Below are 23,670 nucleotides of genomic sequence, written 5' to 3'. Positions count from 1 at the left end.
CACCAATCATGCATGGCAGGATCAGAGGGGATGCAAAGTCCTGGAAACTGACCTAAAATACTGCCAGTAAAATAGTGGGTAGTTGTGGGTGCCCTGCTCTTACGAACATCTGCTGAACCCTTCCTTGATCTGATTCTAACCCAGGGTACAGAAGCCCTGACGCTCTGGTAAGGGTTCAATCTGAGCAGCCTAATTTGACTTCATTCTGTTTGGGCGTCAGTCCAACTGGCAGATGTTCTTATAGAAGCTGATCTCCGACACTTGCCCTTTCTAATTTTCTGGCACCGTTGCCTCTGTTGCATGGGCTATTATCTCTGAAACTTTATCTCGGGTTATCCAGGTTTTGCTTGTTTTGTAGGCTTTAGTTTTCCCTTAAATCTTTCTGCCCCAAAGAAGTTCATTTGAAAAATACTAAATCACTGGTAACACCTTTAGTGCAAATATGACTTATCAAATAACTTGCCTGCAATTTTCCAGCCATTCATTACCTTTCCCCCACCCCCTCTAAAATATATAACTTCAGAAACAAAAATGCAAACACAAGGTCATCATTGTAAGCGCTATACAAATGCACCATTTTCTCTTACAGGTTGGACTTTATAGAATGAAACGCCAGAGATTTGATATTTATTATCTGAAATAGGTTTAACATTTGGAGAAATGTGTTCAAACACACAACCTTGGAAAGAAAAGCAAGCTGATAGGTCAGAGAACAGAGGGTGGGCAGAAAACACGATGTGCATAATTTTGCTGCGTGTTGGGCAAAAAGTTAGAAAACTGGGTTCTTTGGAGAATAAAGAGCTCTCAGATGAGGTAAAGGTAAAACACAAATAAATTTCCAACCCTTGATGAGGGCCACGAGATATCAATTTTAAATATACATGACCACAATATCAATAATGAAGAAATCTTACGTTTTATTGAATACTTTGGCCAGATCAGCCCCTTTGAAGGGATCACTAATTTAGGAAAGAAGAACAACAAACCATCATTCACTTTCCTGCAGGTTCATCGTTTTCCTAATTATTTCTATGGATCCTGCTTTATTCTTTCTGTAAATTAAGGGGCAGGAGGAGAGTTTCTACAATAGATCAGCAATGTCTGGTCCTTATCCAAATATTCCACCTAATAAGGATGTAAATTCTCATGGATTGGACAACCACTCTGCAACATTCCTGAGAATTGAATAATATAATAATCTTGAAAGTCAGCAGAGTGGATTATCCACTTTTTTTTTCTGGACTTGAACTTGTGAACTCAACAGTAGCACTGCAAAAAAGCAAACGTGCTAAGCACTTTGCCAGAGTAACCTTCCATGTAGACTTTTCATCTTAAATACACACAACTGAAAATAACTACAATTTTTGGAAAATTATGTACAAACCCGATACTTCTTTTGATTACATATAAATACAAATTAGCTATTTTTTTCCTAAAAAGTGGTTATAATAGTAAATAAATACAAAATAAATCTGACCATTATACTTCATGTGCTGGGGTTGAACCCATATAAAATGTACAACTAAATACATTTTAAATCTTTAAGGAATAATTCTCTGATTAAAATATTTGTTTTCCCAACTTCTTTTCGTAGATATAAATATATTTTCAAAATAGCTGTTTTTTTTTTCCATTCCATTCCATAAATAAAGTCTTCATTGGGAAATATTAAAGTGTCAACTGGGGTGGGGTTTTTTTGTTTGTTTGTTTTCTTTTTTCTAAAATATATATATATATATTTATGTATTTAATTTTGCTGTACTAGCGACACCCACAACCCTCCACGACCATGTCCTGATAGTTCTTTAATACAACCTTTTCATTCTCGTCAAGGTACAGCATCGAGATAGCACTGAGTTCTGTCGGGACACAGCACGCCTTAGGAATCTTAGAGTTAACAGAGTTGACCAACGTCTGAACAATGGCATGATTAGTGGAGTTCAGATGATCAGCCAGAGGAAAAGGGCATTCTCCGTGGCAGTAAAAGGCGTGATACCCCGGGGGAGCCACAATCCAGTCATTCCACCCCACGTCACTGAAGTCCACGTACAAAGGGTGTCTCTTACAGCTGGACTTAAGGCGTTTCCGCTGTTTGTGTTTGGCTTGACGTTTTTCTCTTTTGTGGAGAGGATGCCCTTTTCCATCATGGCCAAAAGTTACTAGCAATGGCCTTATCTGTGACCAGCTGTGTTCATCTTGGTGCAAAGACCTGCTTATCCTAACATGTCTCTTGGAGACACCTTGTTTCTCCTCCAAGTGGGCCACTTCCACCACGAATCCATGGTTGGCGTGTCCCTGTGCAGTCCACCGCATCACAGCGGGGGTGACATCAAAACTTTCCCACCTGCTTGCATTCTGATTCACCAACCTGGTGTCCAAAAGTCTGGTCACGGGGAATTTCGAGTTGGCTGTTGCAGGTTTTATGATTTCATAAATATTAATTCGGTGATGGAAACTGCTATTGTTTCCTAAAGCATCTTGCATCTGTTCTCGAAAAACCTGAAGCTCTGCTGAGGTGATAAACTCCTCCGTGGGGATAGAACTTAAATTGAAGAAGAATCTCCGGGTTGTTTTCCCACTCGTTTCTGGTAGTTCTTCCAAAGATTCTAATTTGATAGAGAAAAACAGGGAAGAAAAAAGAAAAGTCTTTCAGTAAGCCAAGTAATGACGTTTGATTATCTATGAGAATTTTTAAACCTCATCGTGGGATTTGATTTAACCCATGTAAAAGTTGGTAACCAGAAAATAAAAATTTCCTCTTTAAATAAAAATGGAGCCTCCCTTCTCTCTGTTCTGTAAGTTCATGTCATCATGCGTTGCATACCAGGAAACAACCTTTCATAATTCTTTGTTGTGTTTTTGATCTAATACATGAATACTGCTTCCAGGTGGCTATAATAATGGGGGAAATGGTGAAGCATTTCTTTGGAATTCCAGACTTTAGGGTAAAAAAAAAAAAAAGTCAGCACTATAGTTAGTAGAGGTCTAATGAGTGAGGATTTGAGGAAATTATTGCATTTCTTTTTTAAAAAAGGCTTTAATGTCAATCCCTTAAGCAGTATTCTACAACATTACTCTGCAATTTAGATGATTTACAAATCTCGATATACAGATTTCAGCTTCCTAATTAAAGACTCTGAAACTCAACATCAACGATGACATTTTGCAAAGCACACCCTACTATTTTACTCAAAAGTCCAGAGACAAAGGCATTTACAGGGATCTACTTCTTTGGAAACGTATGGGTGGTACTAGGACACTGTAGTAATTAAGGCCAAACAATTTCAAGAGAAATAGCTTTCCCAACTGTTGTCGTCTGTTCTCTCACCTCTTTATGACCTCAAATATCAAAATCTCATTTTAGATGCTTTTGGAAGAAAAATAAATGACCTGTCTTCTGTTTGCAATGCCTTTATAGTTTTGAAAGATAAACCATGTTAAAAAACCATGTACCTACCCAGTAATAGTGTGCAGGATGGACACAAAACCAAAAAAATTATAAAAATTTACAAAAATATGATTATGATCTACATGACAAAAGGAACAGTCTCATCCTATTACAGAATAATCCTTCTATATCCACTATCATTATTTCAAAATAGCCATTTAAGTGGGCCATGCACAAAAGCTTTGTCTGATTTAAAATTTCTGAATTTCAATTTTTAAGAAGTATTATTCTCCAAGCAAGTAATATATAACACAGCACCTTGAATGCTTGTAGTCTGCAAATCATCAAAGGTACAACATTATTATTAAACTGGTAGTATATACCATGAGAGTTTTGAGACATTTAAGTTTATTTTATTCTAACTTTACCACATCCTATCATTTCACTGCCAACAGAATTTGCCTGCTTCATTCAGAATTCCTACCCAAGTGCTAACAAAATCTATTTTGCCATCGTTCCATGTTATCATAAGAAGAGACTATGTTTTTATTAATTTTACAGTTGTATTTCCCCTAAAGACAAACAGCTATAAGTTGTGCACTGAATCTAGATGCCTTAGCAAAGGAGAATCATGTCAGATCTCTCACTCAAAGGATCTACCTGTGTAAGCCTTCATCATCAAAGCAACAGTCACTATGCAAGCTAAGTGGACACACCAAGTTCAGTCAGGGCAGTTTATACCAAACTAACGCTTTAATGCAGTGCTTTTCAAACTTCAGCCTTCACATAAAACAGCTTGTACACCGTAAAGCTTCAGATGCAGGCTCTGATTCAGTGGGTCTGGGGAGATGCTTGAGATTCAGCACTTCTAGCAGCTCCTCGAGGAGGGGATTCTGGGAACTGTTAAGACCACACTTGGAGTGTCAAGGTTTTGCAGCATGTTTTTCATATTCCAGTGTAGATTGCCAGAGGAGTGCATTTTTAAAGTGCCTTTTTGTTAAATAATATAAAAACTAGTAGAAGAACCACTAGTGGTGGCAAAGGAGTAAGAGTTGAATGGGCCAGCTCTGGGTGGGCCAGCCAGGGTCTCAGAACAGAAGGTTCTTCTAAAGCTCTTCTACGTGGATATGGGGAGTATCAGGCCAATACAGTCCTTTAGGGTTCCCTTGTGCCTATTAATCCAAACCTCTGGGGAATACCTTTCAGGATCCATCCACATTCTAAACTCCACTGGAAGCTAATGGTACTTTAGGCCAGACACAATCCTTAAAATAACCTTCTGACCATTTGAACCTGGACTCTTCTCAGTGGCTCCCAAGGAGTACCAAGGACTGTGTTTGGCCTGTTTTTTTCTCCTTCTCCTTGCAATTCAGATGTTTCTGCTGAAGGTAATTTTTCAGCAGAGAAGGTAAAAGTCAGCAACCTCAGACCCCAATGACACCAAAGCCAGACCAGCACCTGAGCTACTGGCTTATCTGATAAGAATACATCTAAGAACACCCTCTTTTCTTTCAAAGAGGGGGAGGCAAGGAAAATTATCTAGAGCACTCGCTGACTAGCTATATTAACAAAAGTGCCCAGAGAAATCACAATTGCAAGAAAAACCCTAAATCCCAATCCATAAAGAAACATACATTCTCACACATTCTCTCTCTCACACACACGTACACACCCACATGGCCAGACGATGACAGTGAAGGGACAAGCTACAAGGCAAGTATGAGGGACAGGTAAATGAAGTAAAGAAGATGGGTATAAAAAAGGTATGAAATAGAATAATAACCTCCCAAAAAATTAAATGACAAGATTGAATCATATAAAATTGCCACTATTTGACCAGAAACACAGACAACAACAATTTCATGTGGTTCAAGGTCTCAGTGGAAGTAGGTAGCCTTAGCAAAGGAGAATCAGTTAGTGGCCTTAAGAAAGGAGAAAAAATACACGAGCAAATAATAATAGGTGATACGAAGATCTTTCTCTGACCTTCCCACTGCACCTCAGTGAATCTGTTTCTTGAAAGGTCCCATCCTCAATACAAAAGCATCCATTGCAACACCCCTGGTTGCAGAAACAGGTCACAGAGGTAAGTCAGACGTTCACAGAAACCCTCAAACCCAGGAAAGTAACTGGCCAAGGTTAGGGAATATACGCTCATTTTCTTTAATCTGCCAGGGAAGAGTACGAATCTTTTCTTAAGGGTACAAAAATTAAAACCTATTTGAAATAAAGTAAATTAAATAAACAAACCTTCTATAAATCATCACAGCAACCCCGAGGATGCCAAAAATATATGGATCCTCAAGTAATGTATGCTTTTTTGGAGACTTATACAATTGCTAGTTTTCTGTAAATATCCCTTCCTGAATAAGCTGAAGTTCTTAAGGGATTTGAGGATTTCGACCTATCTTTGACCCGAGTTTGTGAGCTTCTAAGTTCTTAACCAAATGGATGGAGCTATGGCTGCAAAAATGTGGGAAAGTGAAGAAAAATAAGACAACAATGATATCTGACCTTTTCTCCAAAAGTGAAGTCCTAATTTAATAATCTATACTATATCAATCATTCCTCTACCTCAAAATAATTCAAAAGACTGAGCTGAATTCTCTCAGTCAGCCTAGGTCCACTCTGGCCTCCTTTTCCCTAGAGAAGGGAAGGCTATAACATTAACAAAAGAAGTCATAATGATAATGACAGCTGAATGCTTTTTTTGAGTGTAATCTGGCACTATCAGCTTTATATGAATTATCTCACAACAAACCCATTAGAGAAAAACTATCATTATCTCCATTTTGTAAATGAAACAGTTGCAGTTCAGAGAGGTTATGTAACTTTCCTAAGGTCACAGAGCTAGCAAATTAAACGTAGATATATGTAATTGAATCTACTGCACTTCTCAGGTTTCTTGTCTTTTGTTTTGTTTTGTTTCTTGTTTTTGTGAGACAGGGTCTCACGCTGTTGCCCAGGCTGGAGTGCAGTGGCACAATCTTGGCTCACAGCAGCCTCCACCTCCCAGGTTCAAGCAGTCCTCCCACCTCAGCCTCCCAATTAGCTCGGATTACAGGCACGGGCCATCATACCTGGCTATTTTTTTATATTTTAGTAGAGATGTGGTTTCATCATGTTGGCCAGGCTGGTCTGGAACTCCTGACCTCAAGTGATCCGCCCACCTAAGCCTCCCAAAGTGCTGGGATTACAGGTATTAGCCATCATGCCCAGCCAGTTCCCAAATTTCTGGCTACTAGATGGCACTACCTAACATACATGAGGACTCAAAAACTTAAGCAAAAGTCAAAACCATTAGGGGCACATTTATATTTAGTACAATGATAACATTGGGTGAATTCTGTCCCAACTAAATGAACAGAAATATATGACTTAGGTATGATGGACAGAACAGACAGAAATGAGCAGAAAAGTGACGGGGCCCACTGGAATGTGTCTATTTTATACGGAGCCACTGCTATTTTGTGGCTGCGCTTTTGTTCTAAATAAAGTATGGTAAGTTTTATCAAAAAAGTAAGTTATCATTATGCTTCGAGGATTTTAAAACACACTTTGGGCTAAAAAATCTCCAGTAAAACAACAACAACAACAACAACAAAACCTGGGGATATGCTGGCAATCAGTAAGGCTGGAAGTCACTGCCCTAACACAAAATGAAAGAGGCTGAGTATAATATAAGATTTTCCAGATAATAAAATAACAGACAACTGATCAAGGAGAAAAAAATGTCAAATACAAAAGGTTAAAAACATTCCATTTTAAAAAAATACAACAAGGGAATGGCAAATAAAGGAATAGAGAGCATGGTTGTCATCAACAACCCTGATTTGGCCTCTGCCCACCCTTAACACCAACACCTTCGGAATGATGAAATATTCTCTTATTGTCTCAGTGAAAATACACAAAGAGCAAGTCTAAGAAGGCAAAATAGTTCACTGCAAAGGGATCAAGAGAAATTTAGGGGAACCACTAAAAAACAGGTGGAACGGAAAATGTCAGTGCCAAGGAAGTATCATTGGACACCAAAGCCTCAATCTCAACAACCATTTCCAAACAGAGTAACTTTCCTACTTAATGTGGCCTCTGTAATGACAATGAAATACCTGGGGCCACTAGGGAACCATACCAGGTAAGTATTGGTTTCGGTGGATCTATGTGTCCAAATCTGTTGTTTGCACGGGGGAATCTGTGCCACGAAGTCTCTAATGCAGGGCAATAGTTATTTCTTGAACTTTTCTATTATATGGATATTTTCATAATAATTATATTTGTGGAAAGAGGGTTAATCTCTATTTGAAAGCTTCAGTCATAGAGGCAAATAATCCAGTTATTTCATGTAAAAAGAAGACTGTGTCCTTCAGAGTGAGGAGAACAAGAAGCACCTGGTGTTTCTCTCTCCCATCTGACAAAAAAGCATAAAGACTTTTTGGAGGGCCAGTGAAGTCAACCAGTTTCAATGTGTTTCCAACTACAGCAATACACAAAACACTCTTTCCACTTGCAGAACTGACTTTTGTATGTTCAATGGCAGTTTCCAAAGGTCTACGTAGCTGAAGCACTTTTTAATGATCTTGAAAACAATAACATTTTAGCAAAGCTGATATTCTCCCAAATAAAAGCCACTGGAGAAAGGACTAGACAAAATTCAATAGGAAAAATACAACTGGTAATTCTGTCTCAGATCCCCTATGATATGGTCGCATTATACTCATATTGGTTGAAAGAATGCTATCATGATATCTCGTCGAGTAATTCCACCAAACCATTCGATCACACCTACAAAGAAAACCCAACAGGTAATTCTTATGATTGGGTCTTTATGGTCTTTTTTCAAATAAATGCTCATTAATGCTGTAGAAACTAAATTCTGTTCTTGAGCCAGCAACCTTCATCACATGGTTTACCAAAAACTTTTTTCGTGGCACGCATGGCACAAGGATGTTTATCAAAAGCAAATCCTGGGTGTATACAACAATGATTAGTCTTGAAAAAAGTGCTATATCCATCCAGATTAAGGATGATATATTAGTCATAACGAGACAAGAAATGGATTAGTTGAAATTTGGGGCAAAATTACATAGCTTTTCTCCATTATCTAACTGCGTTAAGACCTGAAGTTATTACAAGTTGATTTTAATCAAGTTGGTCACTTCTGTACTGTTTCTCAGGTAACATTTACACTCACAAAGATATAAATTCTGATTTTATAAACTCAAGCATGCTTTTTAAGTTAAAATAACACAGTTGAATAACGTGTAGCCTGTTTAGTTCTGATCAAACCACTTCTAGATGAATGATGAGAATATGCAGACATCACTGATAAAATCCTCACACAATGGAATGTTTTAGGTGTTAACTAACTTAAATGATCTTCCTTTTAAGTTGTAACAGAGACACAGCATCTTCCAGGCCTTAAAAATAAAGTTAAGAGCTTCCATGCTAAATTTCCAGAAGAGGTGTCCAAAACAGTTGTTCTTATTACATTTCTATACAAAAAAAAAAAAGTATTCTAATCAGCATTACCTGGGAATGATTAGCTGGATCTATAATCATTTCAGGGTTAAGATGGCAGAATGTACACATACACACAAATTTTACATATGACAACAGGTGATTTCTGCTTTCATTGGATGAATTCTGAAAGAGTGGAGTGAGATCTTACTGCCTTTCAAATCTGATTTCTGCTAGCAGAGAGCACCTCACTTAGGAATGTGCTTGTAAATGAACTGATGATCAATTCAGTGTCCCCGTCGTAATGTGTAGCTGCCTCAATGAGAACGTATCTTCTGCTATGTGGCTTGCCTTTGGGACTTATTCCCATTACCAACAGATACTCTCACAAGTATAAGTCACCCTTCACACTGGGAGAAAACATCTGGAAGTGCCATTTCCCATGAGTCTATTATCAGTGTAAATTTCCCACTTGAAATTTACCACCTAAGCAGGGAAAGGCAAGAAAGAGAACTTCACTCCCAACTCCCCAAATATCCACCAAGTGGTTGCTCTGTGATATACAATTTTGTACTCTTTTCTAGGAATTGAAGAAACCCATGCTCTATTTTAAATGTATTAAGCCAAAGAAGCATTTAAAAGTGTAGAAAAAGAATTGAAGTGGAACATATTTTTGACTAATTGCTCTAAGAACTTAGGTACAGCAGATCTCAATAGCTGCTGTAAGACATTTCCAGTCCACTAAATGCCCTTCTGATGAAACAAGCAGAAATATCCCACCTTAGAAAAACCACATGTAGTATCATAAAAGAAAAAAAAATCCACAATTCAGTGCACATGAAAAAAAACAGGCAGCTGCTACAAACGCTTTTATCTGAAGCCTTGCCTTGTCTCTACTCAGAGCCTATCTCAGATTTAAGCACAGGACAAGAAAGTCATTGTGGAAACAATAAGATTGATTGTAGTATTGATCTCCCACGGGGATTAGATTGGGATTCAAAATCTTCCAAACCAGGCCCAGATCAACTATAAATTAGAAAGACTTTGGGGCCCTGGGCTTTGATTTTTCAATACTATCTCTGAAAACTCTGCCCTTGGCTCTGTCTACCCTAAAACCCTGGCTTCAGCGGCAGATTTATAGAGCAAAAGCTTCCAAAGAGACTTAAAGAAATCTCAATCTGCCTCCCTTTTTCTCCTTTTCCCTCTGTGGAATTCTTGCACGTGTAGCTGACTAGGGGCAGGCCTTTTGCCCTCATCGTCCCCATTACTTGATTTCTCTCCAACTCTTCCAGAAGGAGTAGCTCTTTTGGCTGCAAGCCAGGAAGAGGGTGCGGAGTTACTAAAGGGGAATCCCTGGCTCCCCCACCACACAAGCAGTGAGTTAAAATCAGATTCAGAAACGATAGTACAGAAGCAAGAGTGGAAACGTCCGCTGGTGCCCCGGCCAAGCTGCCTCTACAGGGACGGCTGCAGTCTGCCCAGGGTGGAGGGCTTTGCAGGGTGACTCCCCGCCCCCACGCCCTGCTCCATGCCTCACCTTCATGGTGGAAGCTGCGCACAGTGTTGGCTCGGCTGGCTGCCCTCTCCAACCGGTGGTCTGGGGCGGGTGAGCCCGGCTGACCCGAGTGCCTGCGATACAGGTCTAGCATGTAGGGGGGCACCACGGCGTCCCTGCTGGGGGTGGGTCTCTGTTTCAGGCCGAACATGCTGAGCAGCCGCAACTCGAACTCGCTCAGGACCTCGTCAGAGGGCTGGGATGAGGGGCGGCCCGACGCCGCCGCCGCGAACTTCCTGCGGCCCAGCTCCGGAACGAGGCCAGCCGCGCCGCCCAGGAGGACCTGGGGAAGCAGCAACGCTAGAAGACAGCGGGTCCCGGCCACCATGGTCGACCTGCGGACAGGACCGACGTGAGTCACCCGAGTTCCCCGCCCAGTCCTCCCCCCTCGCGCCCCCGCGGCCCGGTCTCCCATTTGGCTGGCGTGCCTCCTCCAGGATGCCCTCCTGGCTTGGCACACTCACGAGTCTAGGTAAGACCGACCGAAGCTCAAATGTTTGGGATAATGAAGGGTCCCAAGTTCCTGAACCAGATGATTTATCGCTCCCATCCAACGCTTAACTCGTCTGACATCAGATTTGGGATTTGCCCTCCCCCCCAACCAAACCAGCGCCAATGACTGTCACTTTTTTGTGTGTGACACAGCGCTGACAGCCAATGCCGGGAACCTGGGAAAACCACCGCTTGATCTGACACCCTGCGTCCCCTATACAAACCCAAATGCAGAGTGCTGAGCGCTCTCTGGCATATAAACACACATAAATGGTGCATGTGACTTCCTTAGAGGCACTGTATAGAACTTCCTGACACACACACACACACACACACACACACACACACACACACACACCCTTATAGCTTCCAGACCCTGTAAGCTCAAGGCCACAACTTCTGAAGCCACTTAAGACTTGTGTCCTAGGCCCCTACCCTCAGGGGTGTCTCGAAAGGCAGCTCCATCCCGCATCCCCACAGTGCAGACAAGATACACATGTATCTTCCCGGGATTACGTAAATGGTGAATATCTATTAATGCACGTGTCAGCTGTTAAAAACACAGTACCAAGTGATCCTTCCGTACTGACCCCTCGCATTTCTGGAAACAAGTAGGGAGAACCCCAAACTCCTAGTACTTTCCTAAATGGGACACGGCTCTGAGCAAAGAAACCAAGTCTCCCGGAAACACTTGAAGAATGGAGATCACCATGGCAGGGCGGACAGGTTCTCAGCTAACGGGTGAAACCCAGGGGCTACCCTCTCAAAGGGATTTCTTTGACCCAAAATAATTTTTTAAAAAATTAAAAATAAATAAATAAATAAATAAAACACCTCATCTAAGTGTTAACAGCTCCAAAAGTATTCCAGGGAGAGGGGAAGAAAGAGGGGTGGAAGAGTGCGGGCCGGGAGGGTGAGGCTTACGGTCGCCCGGGGCAGCTGGAAGGGGGAGCCCCTGCAGGGCTCCGTTGCACGTGGACTGGAGAGGGGTCTGTTTACTTCTGGCCTGGACGTAAGGAAGGGCTCTGCCGCAGTGGCTGCCCAAATCCCCCTCCCACCCACCACCCACCCCGGGCCCTGGCCCGCGTCCTCTACCTTTAGGAGACCGCAGTCCGTCTAAGAAGCACGCGGGGACACGTCCATTGAAAGAGCGTCCACATGGAAAAACTCTGGTCAAAGGACCTGGCGCAAGGACCGAATGTCCGTTCCTTTTCTTTGCCTCCTCCTTCTCCCGGGTGCCGGCCGCGCAGTCTCTCTTTTCACGCTGGGAACAGCGTCTCAGTGTCGGGCAAGGCCGAGGAGTGGAGGGGCGGTGGGGCTCGGAGATGGCGAAGCAGGCTCCGCTGGGGCAAAGGCACCGGCGCAAAGTGGGGTGCGCAAGTTATTCTCCCTGCAAGTTCAAGAAGTCCCCAGCCAAGTGCTGACACACAACAACAGCGAGCAGGGGGAGGAGTGCGGGGCAGGGAAGGGAAGGGAGAAAGGAGAAGCTGGTGCTGTCGTCCTCCTTAGGAACCAGCGCCCGAGGGACGCGTGGCCCCGCGCGGGGCCGGCTCCGGGACTCGGCGGTCGAGGGTCGGGCGCTCCGCGCTAGCTCCGCCGCGGCCCATGGCTCGGGGCAGCCATCCTGGGCGACGCCGGGTCCGGGGAAGGGCACGGCGGCGATCTCGGTGCCAGGCGAGTTGCCCCCCCGCATCACTCTGCCTTACTCCAGTGCACCCCCATTCGCGCTCGCCAGTTGAAAGCACCGCGGCTCTGGCGCCCCGTCGTCCTCGGGCGCATTCTCCGGCGAGTCGAGCCGAGTCCCGGGCCGCCGAGGCGGGTGGCTGTGCTCTCCCCTCGCTCTCCTAGCCCTGGGGGCAAGTGCCCTTTGTGGCTAGCCTGGGGTCCGATCACACCTCGGCCAGCGCGTCCCAGGCCCCCGATCTCCTGCAGTAGCTGCTCCGCATCGCGGCGCCAGGGATCGGCTCCGGAGTCCCCGGCGCTCTGCGCGCCCGTCCGCGGCTCTGGCGCAGCCCGGGCAGCAGAGGCCACGGCGCTGTGGCGCGCTCTGCCGGGTGCTCCAGCCCGCGCGGGGTCTGCGGCGCGCGGGTGCCTCGCGGTCCCCGGTGATCCACTCGGCGCTGGCCCCGAGAACGTTCGGGTAGCCGGCGGAGGCTGTGGCGGCAGATGTGCGGCGGCGGCTGCCAATCCCCGGCGGGGTGTGGGAAGCGGAGCGACTAGCGCAGCGCGAGCCGGGCGCAGCGCGGCGGGGCGAGGACTCCGGCGGCGACGGCGGCGGCGGCGCCGTGGCGCGGCGCTCGCGGCTTTTAAAGGGGACGCCGCCTGCCGGCTCCCTCCCGGCCGCGGCCGAACACCTCCCCCTTCGCGGCGCGGCTCGCCGGGGATCCCCGAGCGGGCGGGAGCTGCGCGCAGGGGTGTGGACGGCGCGCCCGGGCAGCCGCGGCGGGGTGGGGCGGAGGGCGGGGGCGCGCGGCCGCCAAGGGGGGCGCTCGCGCCTCCACTCCCCGCTCTCAAAGGAGAGATCAGCTGGCGCGCCGGACCCTCGCGGGGACTCTGGAGGCGAAATCCAGGACAAATGCAGAGTCAGGGTCTGGCCTCTTATTTCCCCGCTGGGCCCGTTATTCAACTTTCAGTTTGAAGTTTTTCGGTAATATACGATTTCAAAAAACAAAACAAAACACCTCAATTACAGCGCATTTTGGCATAGCATAGACGTGGGATCCACGCTTCTGTTTCCCCGGAATAGGAGGAAAATTAAAAGAAAACAGCAGGCTGGAAATTGAGTGTTTTTAAACATTAATACACAGAGATGTATGTATTGACATATGTAAATGCATGTGTACAAATTTTCTTTTACATAAATATGTGTATGCATTGATTTTCATATCCATAGGCATGTAAATTTATAGTTATATAAATATATCCAATATACAAAAATACGTGCATATATTTCTATAAATATATTCATGTATGAGAATATATGCAACCGAAGGCCCACATTTTGGTAAATATGTCTATGTATGTGACATGGATGTCATCCTGCTTTACGTGACATGCGTGTAACATAGACTGCGTGTGTGGCAGACTGAAGGATGGATGGGAGGGATTTGATTTCTTTTTATTGTACAATCACTTTGTGCCTTGTGATATTTATCTCACCCAGCTCAGAGGCAGGCGATTAGCAGCTCAGAGGAAGGTAAAATAACGCACTGTGTGAACCAAGCATACAGGACAATTCCAGTTTGGGACCTTGGAACCTTCTACTCCACCCTCTTCCACCAGGCCCCCAAGAAGTAGGGCTGTGACACGTGGCCAAGTCACTCCTCAGCTGAATATTCACTGAAGTCACTCCTCAGCCGAAATATTGCTCAGAGCTGCTGCACGATGAGTCTGGGGCCAAGGCTTTCTGCCCTTCCCAGGATTCCAGGAGCCCCCATGCACAGCACCTCGGGCTTGCCCAAATGATCCCCAAAACCAAGGGCAGAAAATTTTTGGAAAAGGCCAAGTTCTGCTTTCCCAGAGCTATCGGGCCTGCGAAACAGAGAGAAAAAAGTCAGAAGCAGGAGCTGGTAATAAAACTATTATCCATGTGTATTATTTTTTCGGTAGGGGAGCTAAAATAATACTAGGTTCCGCTCACGTAAATCGGATTAGCAACCCACAGAGGCGAATTAGGCACTTGCTGTTTCTAAAGGTATAAAGGTCAAATAAGGTATTTTGGAGGAAGCCTGACTACCAGGAAAATAAAAGGGGGTGGGGGAATTATTCAGGAACATGCTACTTTATTTCCTGAAAAAAAAAAAAAAAAAAGGTGCTATAGAAGTTGATTGTCACTCAGAGTCATTGCACCGCAAACAAGGAGGCGATAAAACATATCCTACTCATGGACACAGGGCTTCTGAAATTATTTCCTTTCCTATCAAGTTTAATTGAGAAGTTAACAATTGTTTCTCTCATTACTTAGATTTCAAAAACAAAACAAAACAAAACTTCAATGAGATTTAAGTAGCTTTTAAAGAGGAGGAAAAGTTGATAACTATTGGATGCACCCGAAGAAAAAAATAAAAAATAAATATCCTGTGATGACCTCAAGGATGTCTTGCAGCTTTAGAACTTCATAACCTGATAAGTGGAAACCTTGTCAGTTTAGAATCTGAGGGAAAATGGGTACTTCTGAACACTGTTTCATGTTAGTGCTGCCCATTGCAGAATCTCTTTTATGTAGGGTGTATGATTTCTGAGGAACTACTGAATGTTTGTTCCAAGCACAACTTACATAAATTTTGGCCCTATTTTTTTTTTTTAGAGATGGCTGCCCTCTTGTGGTGGAAATGAGTTCGAACGCTTGAAAGAAAGAAGTCCATAAATAAATAAATAAATAAATAAATAAATAAATAAATAAATAAATAGTCTCCAAAGACTGATTTGGGATCGAAGTACAGGATGACTGTACCTACCCGTTTTCCAGGGAAGAGCAATAGTCAGAAATGATAAATCTAAATACAGACGAGCTATTTCTTTTTTTTCTCTCTCTCTTCACTAATGGCTACCTTCCACCTGCAACTTAGAATGCTGGGTTATTTAATACTTTGGGAGAGTGTCTGTTTGCCTTGAAAATATCACTTGCAGCTAACCATTGTCAATTCTACCTTTTTCAAAGGTCCATTCAAAGTTTTTCAGTTCAGAGGGTGAGATTCATTCTTGCTGAGTTTATCAGATTTAGTGCATCTGCCAGCAAATGTGGAAGGGGCAGAGGTGGGAGTGGGGAGTTGTTTAAGATAGGGATAGTAGAAGTTGCAAATTCAAATGCATCAGAGGGTACAGACAAGTTATGTAAAAAAGCAAAGATGACCAGATAATGATTCCACATAAAGGAGGTTGTTGCTATTCCATTTCAGTCATCTCTTGGCAGTTTCTCAGGAGATAGTGGAAATTTGCATTTGATTGTGTGTGGACAAGACTCGGGATGAAATTAACTGCTTACAGTCATACTTTAGCAATTTTAGCACTTCAGCTCACATGATATTCCATTTTATTGCATTCTGTAGCTATTAGCATTCAGTATTGTTCTTGCTAGGCCAAACATTATGCAAATCAACATTAAAATAGTGATCCTCATGTATTGTAAAGTTCACAGCAGGCATTACCTGATCCATCTACCTTGTAATTGTCATTCCATGGAAACCTGTGGCAACTGCCCTGAGAAACCCTCTTTGCTTTTTAGCATACATATCGCTTTGTTACAAGGGTGACACCCATAACCATCTGTACTTACTTTACCTGGATGAAGTTTTTTTTACAGGAACTTGGAGCCAAGGCAAAAGAGAAGCATTTAGTCAATCAAATGTTTTCCTTTTTGGTGTTTGATTAGACATGGTAGAAAGGATGGGAGAGGTGGAGTGATTTATATCAGAAACTAGGCCAAGTTGGCCAAATCAGGATCACTGCTTTCAGCAAGTACCAACTACATCTTCTTAAAAATTAAAAAGAATGAATTTTGTGCATTGATTAGACTGTCACACAGTTTAAGATGTACACCTTAAGTTATGTCTGTAAACTATGTTGATAATAGTCTAAGATGTAGTTGGGTGACCTCGGTTCTAATTCCTGGTTCTGTCATGGATGACTGACTTTAAAATGGTCATTTCATCTGTTAATTGGAGTAAATAAATATATGTTTGCTTGCTTCAGACTGACATGATGAAGGTCAAATGGATAACATGTGTGAACTTAGTTTCTGATTGCTACTCACTCTATGTATCTTCAAATGTATTCTTTGGCCTTCTGTCTGCAATATGGCCTGGTTTTAAGAAATAGGACTTTGGATGCCTTTCTTCTCCTCCTCTTTCTCCTCCTTCTCCTTCTCTTCTCCCAGCTTTTATTATATTGCCAAACAGTGGATATTTCATCAGAAAGGCCACCAGTTGGGTCAGTCAATCTAAAGCAGAGGTCCCCAACCATTTTGGCACCAGGGACCAGTTTTGTGGAGGAAAATTTTTCTACAGACCAGGCTGGGGGTGATGGTTTCAGGATGAAACTGTTCCACGTCAGATCGTCAGGCATTAGTTAGGTTCTCATAAGGAGCATGCAACCTAGATCCCTCATACATGCAGTTCACAGTAGGGTTTGAGCTCCTATGACAATCTAATGCTGCTGCTGATCTGACAGGAGGCAGAGCTCAGGCAGTAATGCTCCCTCGCCTGCCCCTGGGGGTTCCTAACAGGCCATAGACAAGTACTATTCATGGCCCGGGGGTTGGGGACCTCTGATCTAAGGCAGTAACAAATTCTCATAGCCTCAGCTCCCTCATGAATACTCTGTAGAGACTAACAGTTGACTTCTCATGGAGGTTGTGAAGAATAAATGAGAAGATATGTGTGAAGACAACAAAAAGTTGCAAATTTGTATTACTATATACATGCAAATTAAGGCCATCGGTTCTGGTTCTCGAAAGATGTGAGTTTGTCTTATGTGATTTTCTTTTGCACTTGGTAGATTTCAAAAATATGGGTTGAATGAGCACATGCTTCTGGAAAATGATTATAGTCTTCAAAATAAGACTCCCCTGAGAAGCCTGTTGGCTTTTCAGCATGAGTAACACTTTCTTACTAGTGCAACACCCAATACCGGTTCTGATGACTTTACCTCCATGAAATTCTTTCATGGGAACCGGGAGCCACAGCAAAAGAGCAGCATTTAGTCATTCAAATGTTTACCTATTTTGCATTTGATTAGATGTAACAGGAAGGATGAGTGGAGTGGGGTAATTTATATGCAAAGCCTAAGCCAGGCCAAATTGGCCAAGTACGATTGTTTTAAATATCCACTACATATGTTTTAATTATCATATACTAATACATTTGCATACCTTGTCAATGATATTAAAATGTTTTGACTTTCTGTTAAATAGACTGTGAAGAGTCAACTATAGTATTTCCTTTTACATACAGTCTACAAATATTTATTGAGCAACTACAACGCCCACGGCACTATGTTATTGGGTTCCAGTTAATACAAAAGTACATAATCTCTGCACATAATTTATTTAGAATTCAATGGAAGAAATGCAACATGTTTACAGGTAAATACATATAAAATATATGGCATATGAGATAAGAACTTTAAGAGAGTTGAGAAACAATTGCTTCAGGTTTAATGAAGAGCAACTCACTTCTGAAATGTGGAACAAAAACCTTGCTCAGTGAATGTCACTACCCTTATTTTACAGGTGAAGAAACTGGGCTTGGAAAGGCTAAGTCATTTTTCCAAAGCCACATGGCTAGCAAATGGCATAGCTTACACTAGACTCATGTTTTGGGAGTTTGGGGCTTTTTGCCCCACTATGCTTATGGTCTCTCAATTCTATACAGTGGTAACAACTCAAAGCCAAGACATCATGTGAAAAAAATGTAGGATGTTGTTTTGAGGAGTACAAAGAGGTAGTTCAGATTTGGAGGTGGGGTTGGATAGGGATAAGACTATACTAGAAATTAGGACTATTCTTTAGACTGAGCCCCAGTAGGGAAATGATGGCGTATTCTAAAGGGGCAGTTGAAAAGAGTTGAACAAAGGAACATTGTACAAAACTGTGGGCAGAATTGAGAGAAAGTGGTAAGGGATCATGATGTATTATGGCCCTACATTGGGTAGCCAAACCAGGAACACAGAAGGGATAGTTGCTAGAGCCCAGAGAAAGCCACAGCTGAAGGCAAGCCATTGACAGAAGCTGGGGAGCCGGCGGGGCAAATAAAGATCTCAACCTTTCTTTTCTCTTACTCTCTGAACATCTGTGGACATCTCTCATTGGCCTAATTTGACCAGAAGAGCAAGTGTATTAGTTACCTATTGCTGTGTAATAAATGACCATAAACTATGTGGCTTGAAGCCCATTTTATTATCTTGGAGTTTTGTGGGTCAGGAATGCAGAAAGAACTTAGTTCTCTTCTCAGGGTCTTCTGAGTCTGTAATCAGTTTTGACAGGGGCTGCAGTTTCATATAAGCCTCAGGGTTCTCTTCCATGCTCTGGTGGTTGTTGGCAGAATTCACTTCCTTGCAGCTGTAGAACTCATTCCTGGTTGCTCTTTTCATCAAAGCCAGCAGGAGACTGTCTTTCTGACTACTAGACACTACTTTTAAAAAGTCACATAATTATATTAAGCCTACCCAGGATAACCTGTCTTTTGATTAACTCGAAGTCAACTGATTAGGAAGCTTAATTACATCTGCAAAAATCCCTTCACTGTTACCTTATAACATAACCCAATAAGAGGGGTAACATTTCATAATATTCATAGATACTTCTCATACTCAAAAGGAGGGGAGTATTCAGAGCTTGCACACCAAATGCTCAGACTCTCGGTCTCTGGAGCCTATAGAAGTCGGCCTCTCAGGCACGGAGGAAGAAAAAGAGTAGATCTCCTTATGTTGTGGATCTCCGGGTACAAAAACAATATCCAACCTCATAAGATTTGAAAAGTGGCAGACTACAGGATCTTAGGACTCTTGCCTCCTACTCCAAAGTGAAATGTTTTTACTAAAGGAATGGCATGTTGGAGATGCAAGTTACAAAAACAAATCTCACATTTGGTAGAGTGTAATAGTGCAGTGTAGAAAGTACAGTGAGAGACTGTAGGTAATAGAACCAGTTCCTAGCTTTTGTAACTATGCACAGAAGTGGTAACGGGGGTCTAATGTCCACACGAAAAATAAGCCAAAGTGAAAGCTATAATGGAGATGGGATGTGCAGGTTGTGGCTTGTGGATGGGTAGGAGAGTTTTGCAGAGGGAAAGAATCAACAGTATCTGTAGGGTTTGGAGCCCAGGTGAAAAAAACAAAAACAAAAACTAGTGGGGCCCTTAACATGGGGGAGTATGAGCAAAAGCCTGACAAGAGACTCAGGGATGATTCTTTCTGGAAGTACCTAGAAAATTCTGGTTAAATATCCTCATAGAGTTCTTCTGGAGTGATAATTAGGCACTGGCCTGGAGATCAGGAGAAGGATTAGGGAATTGAGTTGTAGATTTCTGAGCTAAGGCTTAACCATTTGAAGAGGAAAAAATTGCCAAGGAAGTGCATAGAAGATGTCACAGAAAAAGTGTTCCGAAAAATAGAAAGCAGACAATGGTGATTTGTCTTAGAATTCATAAGAGAGGAGTTCTCAGAAGAAGAAGCTCATCTGCAGTCTTAAACGATGGTGAGGAGTGTGGAACAAATAGATGAAAAATTTGCAGCTCCTTGGTGAGGTTTCTAGATTGCAGATATAGAAGAAGAATGAAGTGGAGCAAGGCTAGTGGGGTTGATGTGGGAGTGGAAGGAAAGGAAGCTGAGTCAGAGTGGGGAATAACTTTGGGGGATATGTAATTTGGCTGTTTAAAAAAATTCAAATAATGAGGGAAGCTAGGGTCAAAAGAGAGACTTTAAAAAATTGAACGAACATGACTGACACTTGTAGGAACGAGTTGACTTAGAAGAACTCAAGTTTCCACCTGAACAATAAATTTGATCAACTCCTCACTATATGGCCCTTTGGGCTCATCTGGCAAATGTTCTCAATTTCTTCAATATGATAGCAAGGAGTCTTCATCCTCAAATAGATCTTTGAAATCAGCCCTTGTGGTAGAAGCCCAGTTATTGCCTAGAAGATGTTTGCTCAAATGTGGAAACGCCTGAGACTTTTCCTATATATTAACTTATTCTCAAGATAACTTTCATCCCAGCAAATCACCTGAGCCTCCCAGCCTTTCTGTTTCCTGGTTTCTGGCCCTCCATCCTGGGACAGAGCTAGCTATGCAGAGGTGACTCTTTGCCAATGAGGCGGACCTAAAGTCTTATCTGTAACCATTTGCTGGAGGGTTCCTCTTCATTTGAACTTAACAGTGATCTGTTGGAAGGTCGTCACTTCCAACCCAGAACACAACTTCTTCTTTTTTTTTTTTTTATTATACTTTAAGTTCTAGGGTACATGTGCACAGCGTGCAGGTTTGTTACATATATGTACATGTGCCGTGTTGGTTTGCTGCACCCATTAACTCATCATTTACATTAGGTATATCTCCTAATGCTATCCCTCCCCCCTGCCCCCACCCCACGACAGGCCCCGGTGTGTGATGTGCCCCTTCCTGAACACAGCTTCTTCAGAGTTCACTCTCAAAGAGGACAGGAGTGGAAACCTAAGCACTGCAAAGACAAAGCATTTCTGTGGAGATGACAGATACCTGGAAAATTCTTTTCTCTTCCAATCCAGGACACCAGTTATCGTATATGTGTAGGACTTTGAATGGAAAGCTAATAGAAAATAACATGAATGGGCAAGTGCATTTCTAGTGACTTGAAAATAGGAAAATAAGATCTTGTTTCTGTCTGAGCTGATCTTCAGGAATACCCCCCCACAATGTTGCTCCTCCATACCCAGCTATCTTCATCTCATTTATCTCCCAAGAGGAACTTCTAATGCAGCAAGTACAGGCTCTTTCTGTCTCCTGCACATGACGTTCATATCCACCCTGGTGACTTCTACTCATGTCCTTTATTACCCTTGGGGCCACTACCATTTTCCATAGCAGTCCCAATCCTATTGTTTCTTTCCATTTTGCTTTGTGAATGAAGAGACCCAATAATCTGTCATACAAACAGATAGGTTTTTTTAAGAGTGAAATGTGAAGATGTGAATACACTGGAATAACAGGGGTCAACAAGAACTGTCCCAGGCACACAGGACCTGTGGTCACTCCATAAAGCCCTCCCTGACATTTCCAGATCTCAGCTCTTTCTCTTCTCTGAAATCCCATTCCATACTTTGTCTATGCAATTTTTAACACTATTTGTTATCTATCTCATAGTGGTCTTGAGCTTCCTTTCCCCTGACACATTTATTTGTAATTGTCTTAATTTCTTAAACTTTCTTTGTATGAATTGGTAGTAGCTATCAGAGTGATACATCTCAGTAAACTTTTATAAATGCTTTTAAGTTTGATTTAACTTACTGGTACATTGAAATATTTTATCTTTTTTATTTTCAAAAACATTTATTTGAATAATTAGGAGTTACTAGGAGGCTAAGTACATATAAAATAGTTAGGTCCTTTCCTTGATTGTAAGCTGCTTGAGATCAGAAATGTTTATTAAAAAAGTAAAACTAATTGTTGGTTTAATTCAAAGTGCCCTCAAGTTTTTAAAATATTTTAAGTGCAGGATTCAGAAAAGATCTGATTGTATCACAGAAAAAAAAATAACCAGTTGACAAATGAAACTTCAGTTATTGACACAACTGTTGGAGTTACTTCTTTATGAGTGATTTCCCCAGATTCATATTTATCTCCAATAAGTAAGTAATACATTCAAGAGCAGAGGAGGTGATGCAAGTCAAAAAAGAAAGTAAAAAGAAGGCATTATCAGTAGGTGAAAAGTGTCTCTAAATAGTTCTTTAAATAGTTGAAGTTATCTAGAGAACTTCAACAAAATCAACGAAGAGTTTATATATTGGCTTTGCTGGAGAATTTCTGTGTGGTCATTTCCTCTTTACAAGACAAAATCTTCCAGGAGAATAATATATTTGTAAGTTCTAATTAATACCTAGGGATTCATCATCTACTGATTTGCATATTTCTGTGCCTTTCACAGCTTGTTGGGCCACACAAAGCCTAGCAGCCTGGCATAGTTATATTTGAGCTGTCAGTCATGTGCGTCTCTCTATAGGTCCTTAATGGGACCAATTGTAAATTGTAAATTATTTTCATCCTGGTTACCTGTTAATTCAGGTGAGATAATTTGGCAAAGGCAAAAAGGGTTTGAGCATAATGACTTTAGAATTATGATTACAACATACTCAGATTGAACAATAGCAACCCAAGATAATCACTTTGACAGTGTTTTTTAGTGGATATTCTTACCCTGGACATATTTCACAAATTGTCTTAATGTAATGGGGAACAAAGTGTTCTGCTCCTTTCCCTAATGAATATTGAGCTGAGCAAATAGTCTGAGGTATATGTAAGCTGAGAGATTATGAGAAATATCACATTTTATCCTGTTATATTTACAATGACCACTCAATGGCATCAAAGACCAGATGTAGCTGCCATGTCAAGGTCTACCACAGCCCCCTCAGCCCTGACCACCCCAGTGCATACCTGATTGCCAACTAAAGGCTTTTCCCATTTGGTGTAGTTTATTCTGCCCACGTGCTGCTGGCCAGATGCCCTAGGGAATTAATATGTCCCAGGAGCAACCCTCAATCAATGACCAATGGGAGTTAGCGTATGAATACCCCATCTGCCCCTAGGAGGGGTAATTCTGAGGTGCATGATCTGAACTGACTCAGTGAGCCACAGTGATAACTGGCTTAAGAATGCATCCTTCACAGGCTGCCTTCCCTTCCCTACCTCACCTTCCCATTCCCCTAATTGTGTTTTCACCTCCCTCTGTCTTACTTGTACTTGAACTCTTGTCATCCAGTGAGCTTCTGGAGGAACCCAAAATGAACACTGGAGTTTCTGTTGAACTGAGATAGTGCCTATCAAAATGGCTTTGAATTTAAATTGAATGACACTTTGCCACAAATGAAATAAAACTGTTGGCTTTGGAGGCCTGTTTCCTCCTGCACTTGCTTTATTTATTCATTCAATGACTTTCGCTTTTCCAAGCACTGCTAAGTTTCCGGAGCTACAAAGATGAATATGGCGATGTATAAAAATCAACCAAACAGAAGTTTATACAAGGTACAGAAATTGAACCAAGAATAGAGTTACCACCTACAGCTGAAGGTCAGAAAAGGTTTCCT

General features: G+C 42.4%; 1 protein-coding gene across 2 annotated transcripts; it reads right to left on the bottom strand.

Moving 5' to 3' along the window:
• Nucleotides 1-605: 605 nt before the first annotated feature.
• Nucleotides 606-12,118, bottom strand: BMP2 (bone morphogenetic protein 2). Of its 2 annotated transcripts, XM_034947187.2 has the most exons (3): nucleotides 11,988-12,118; nucleotides 10,383-10,683; nucleotides 606-2,606 (listed from the first exon to the last, which is right to left on the bottom strand). In XM_034947187.2, exons 2-3 carry the CDS (start codon nucleotides 10,549-10,551, stop codon nucleotides 1,762-1,764), a joined length of 1,014 nt encoding a protein of 337 aa, XP_034803078.1. In that variant the 5' UTR covers nucleotides 10,552-10,683; nucleotides 11,988-12,118; the 3' UTR covers nucleotides 606-1,761. The 2 variants fall into 2 exon arrangements, with proteins under 2 accessions (XP_034803078.1, XP_003821406.1); XM_003821358.7 differs by lacking the exon at nucleotides 11,988-12,118 and having other exon boundaries at nucleotides 10,383-10,731.
• Between the last annotated feature and the right edge of the window lie 11,552 nt (nucleotides 12,119-23,670).

Source organism: Pan paniscus, chromosome 21, assembly GCF_029289425.2.
Source record: "Pan paniscus chromosome 21, NHGRI_mPanPan1-v2.0_pri, whole genome shotgun sequence".
In the NCBI taxonomy this organism is placed as follows: domain Eukaryota; kingdom Metazoa; phylum Chordata; class Mammalia; order Primates; family Hominidae; genus Pan; species Pan paniscus.
This window is presented reverse-complemented; position numbering and strand designations above follow the sequence as displayed.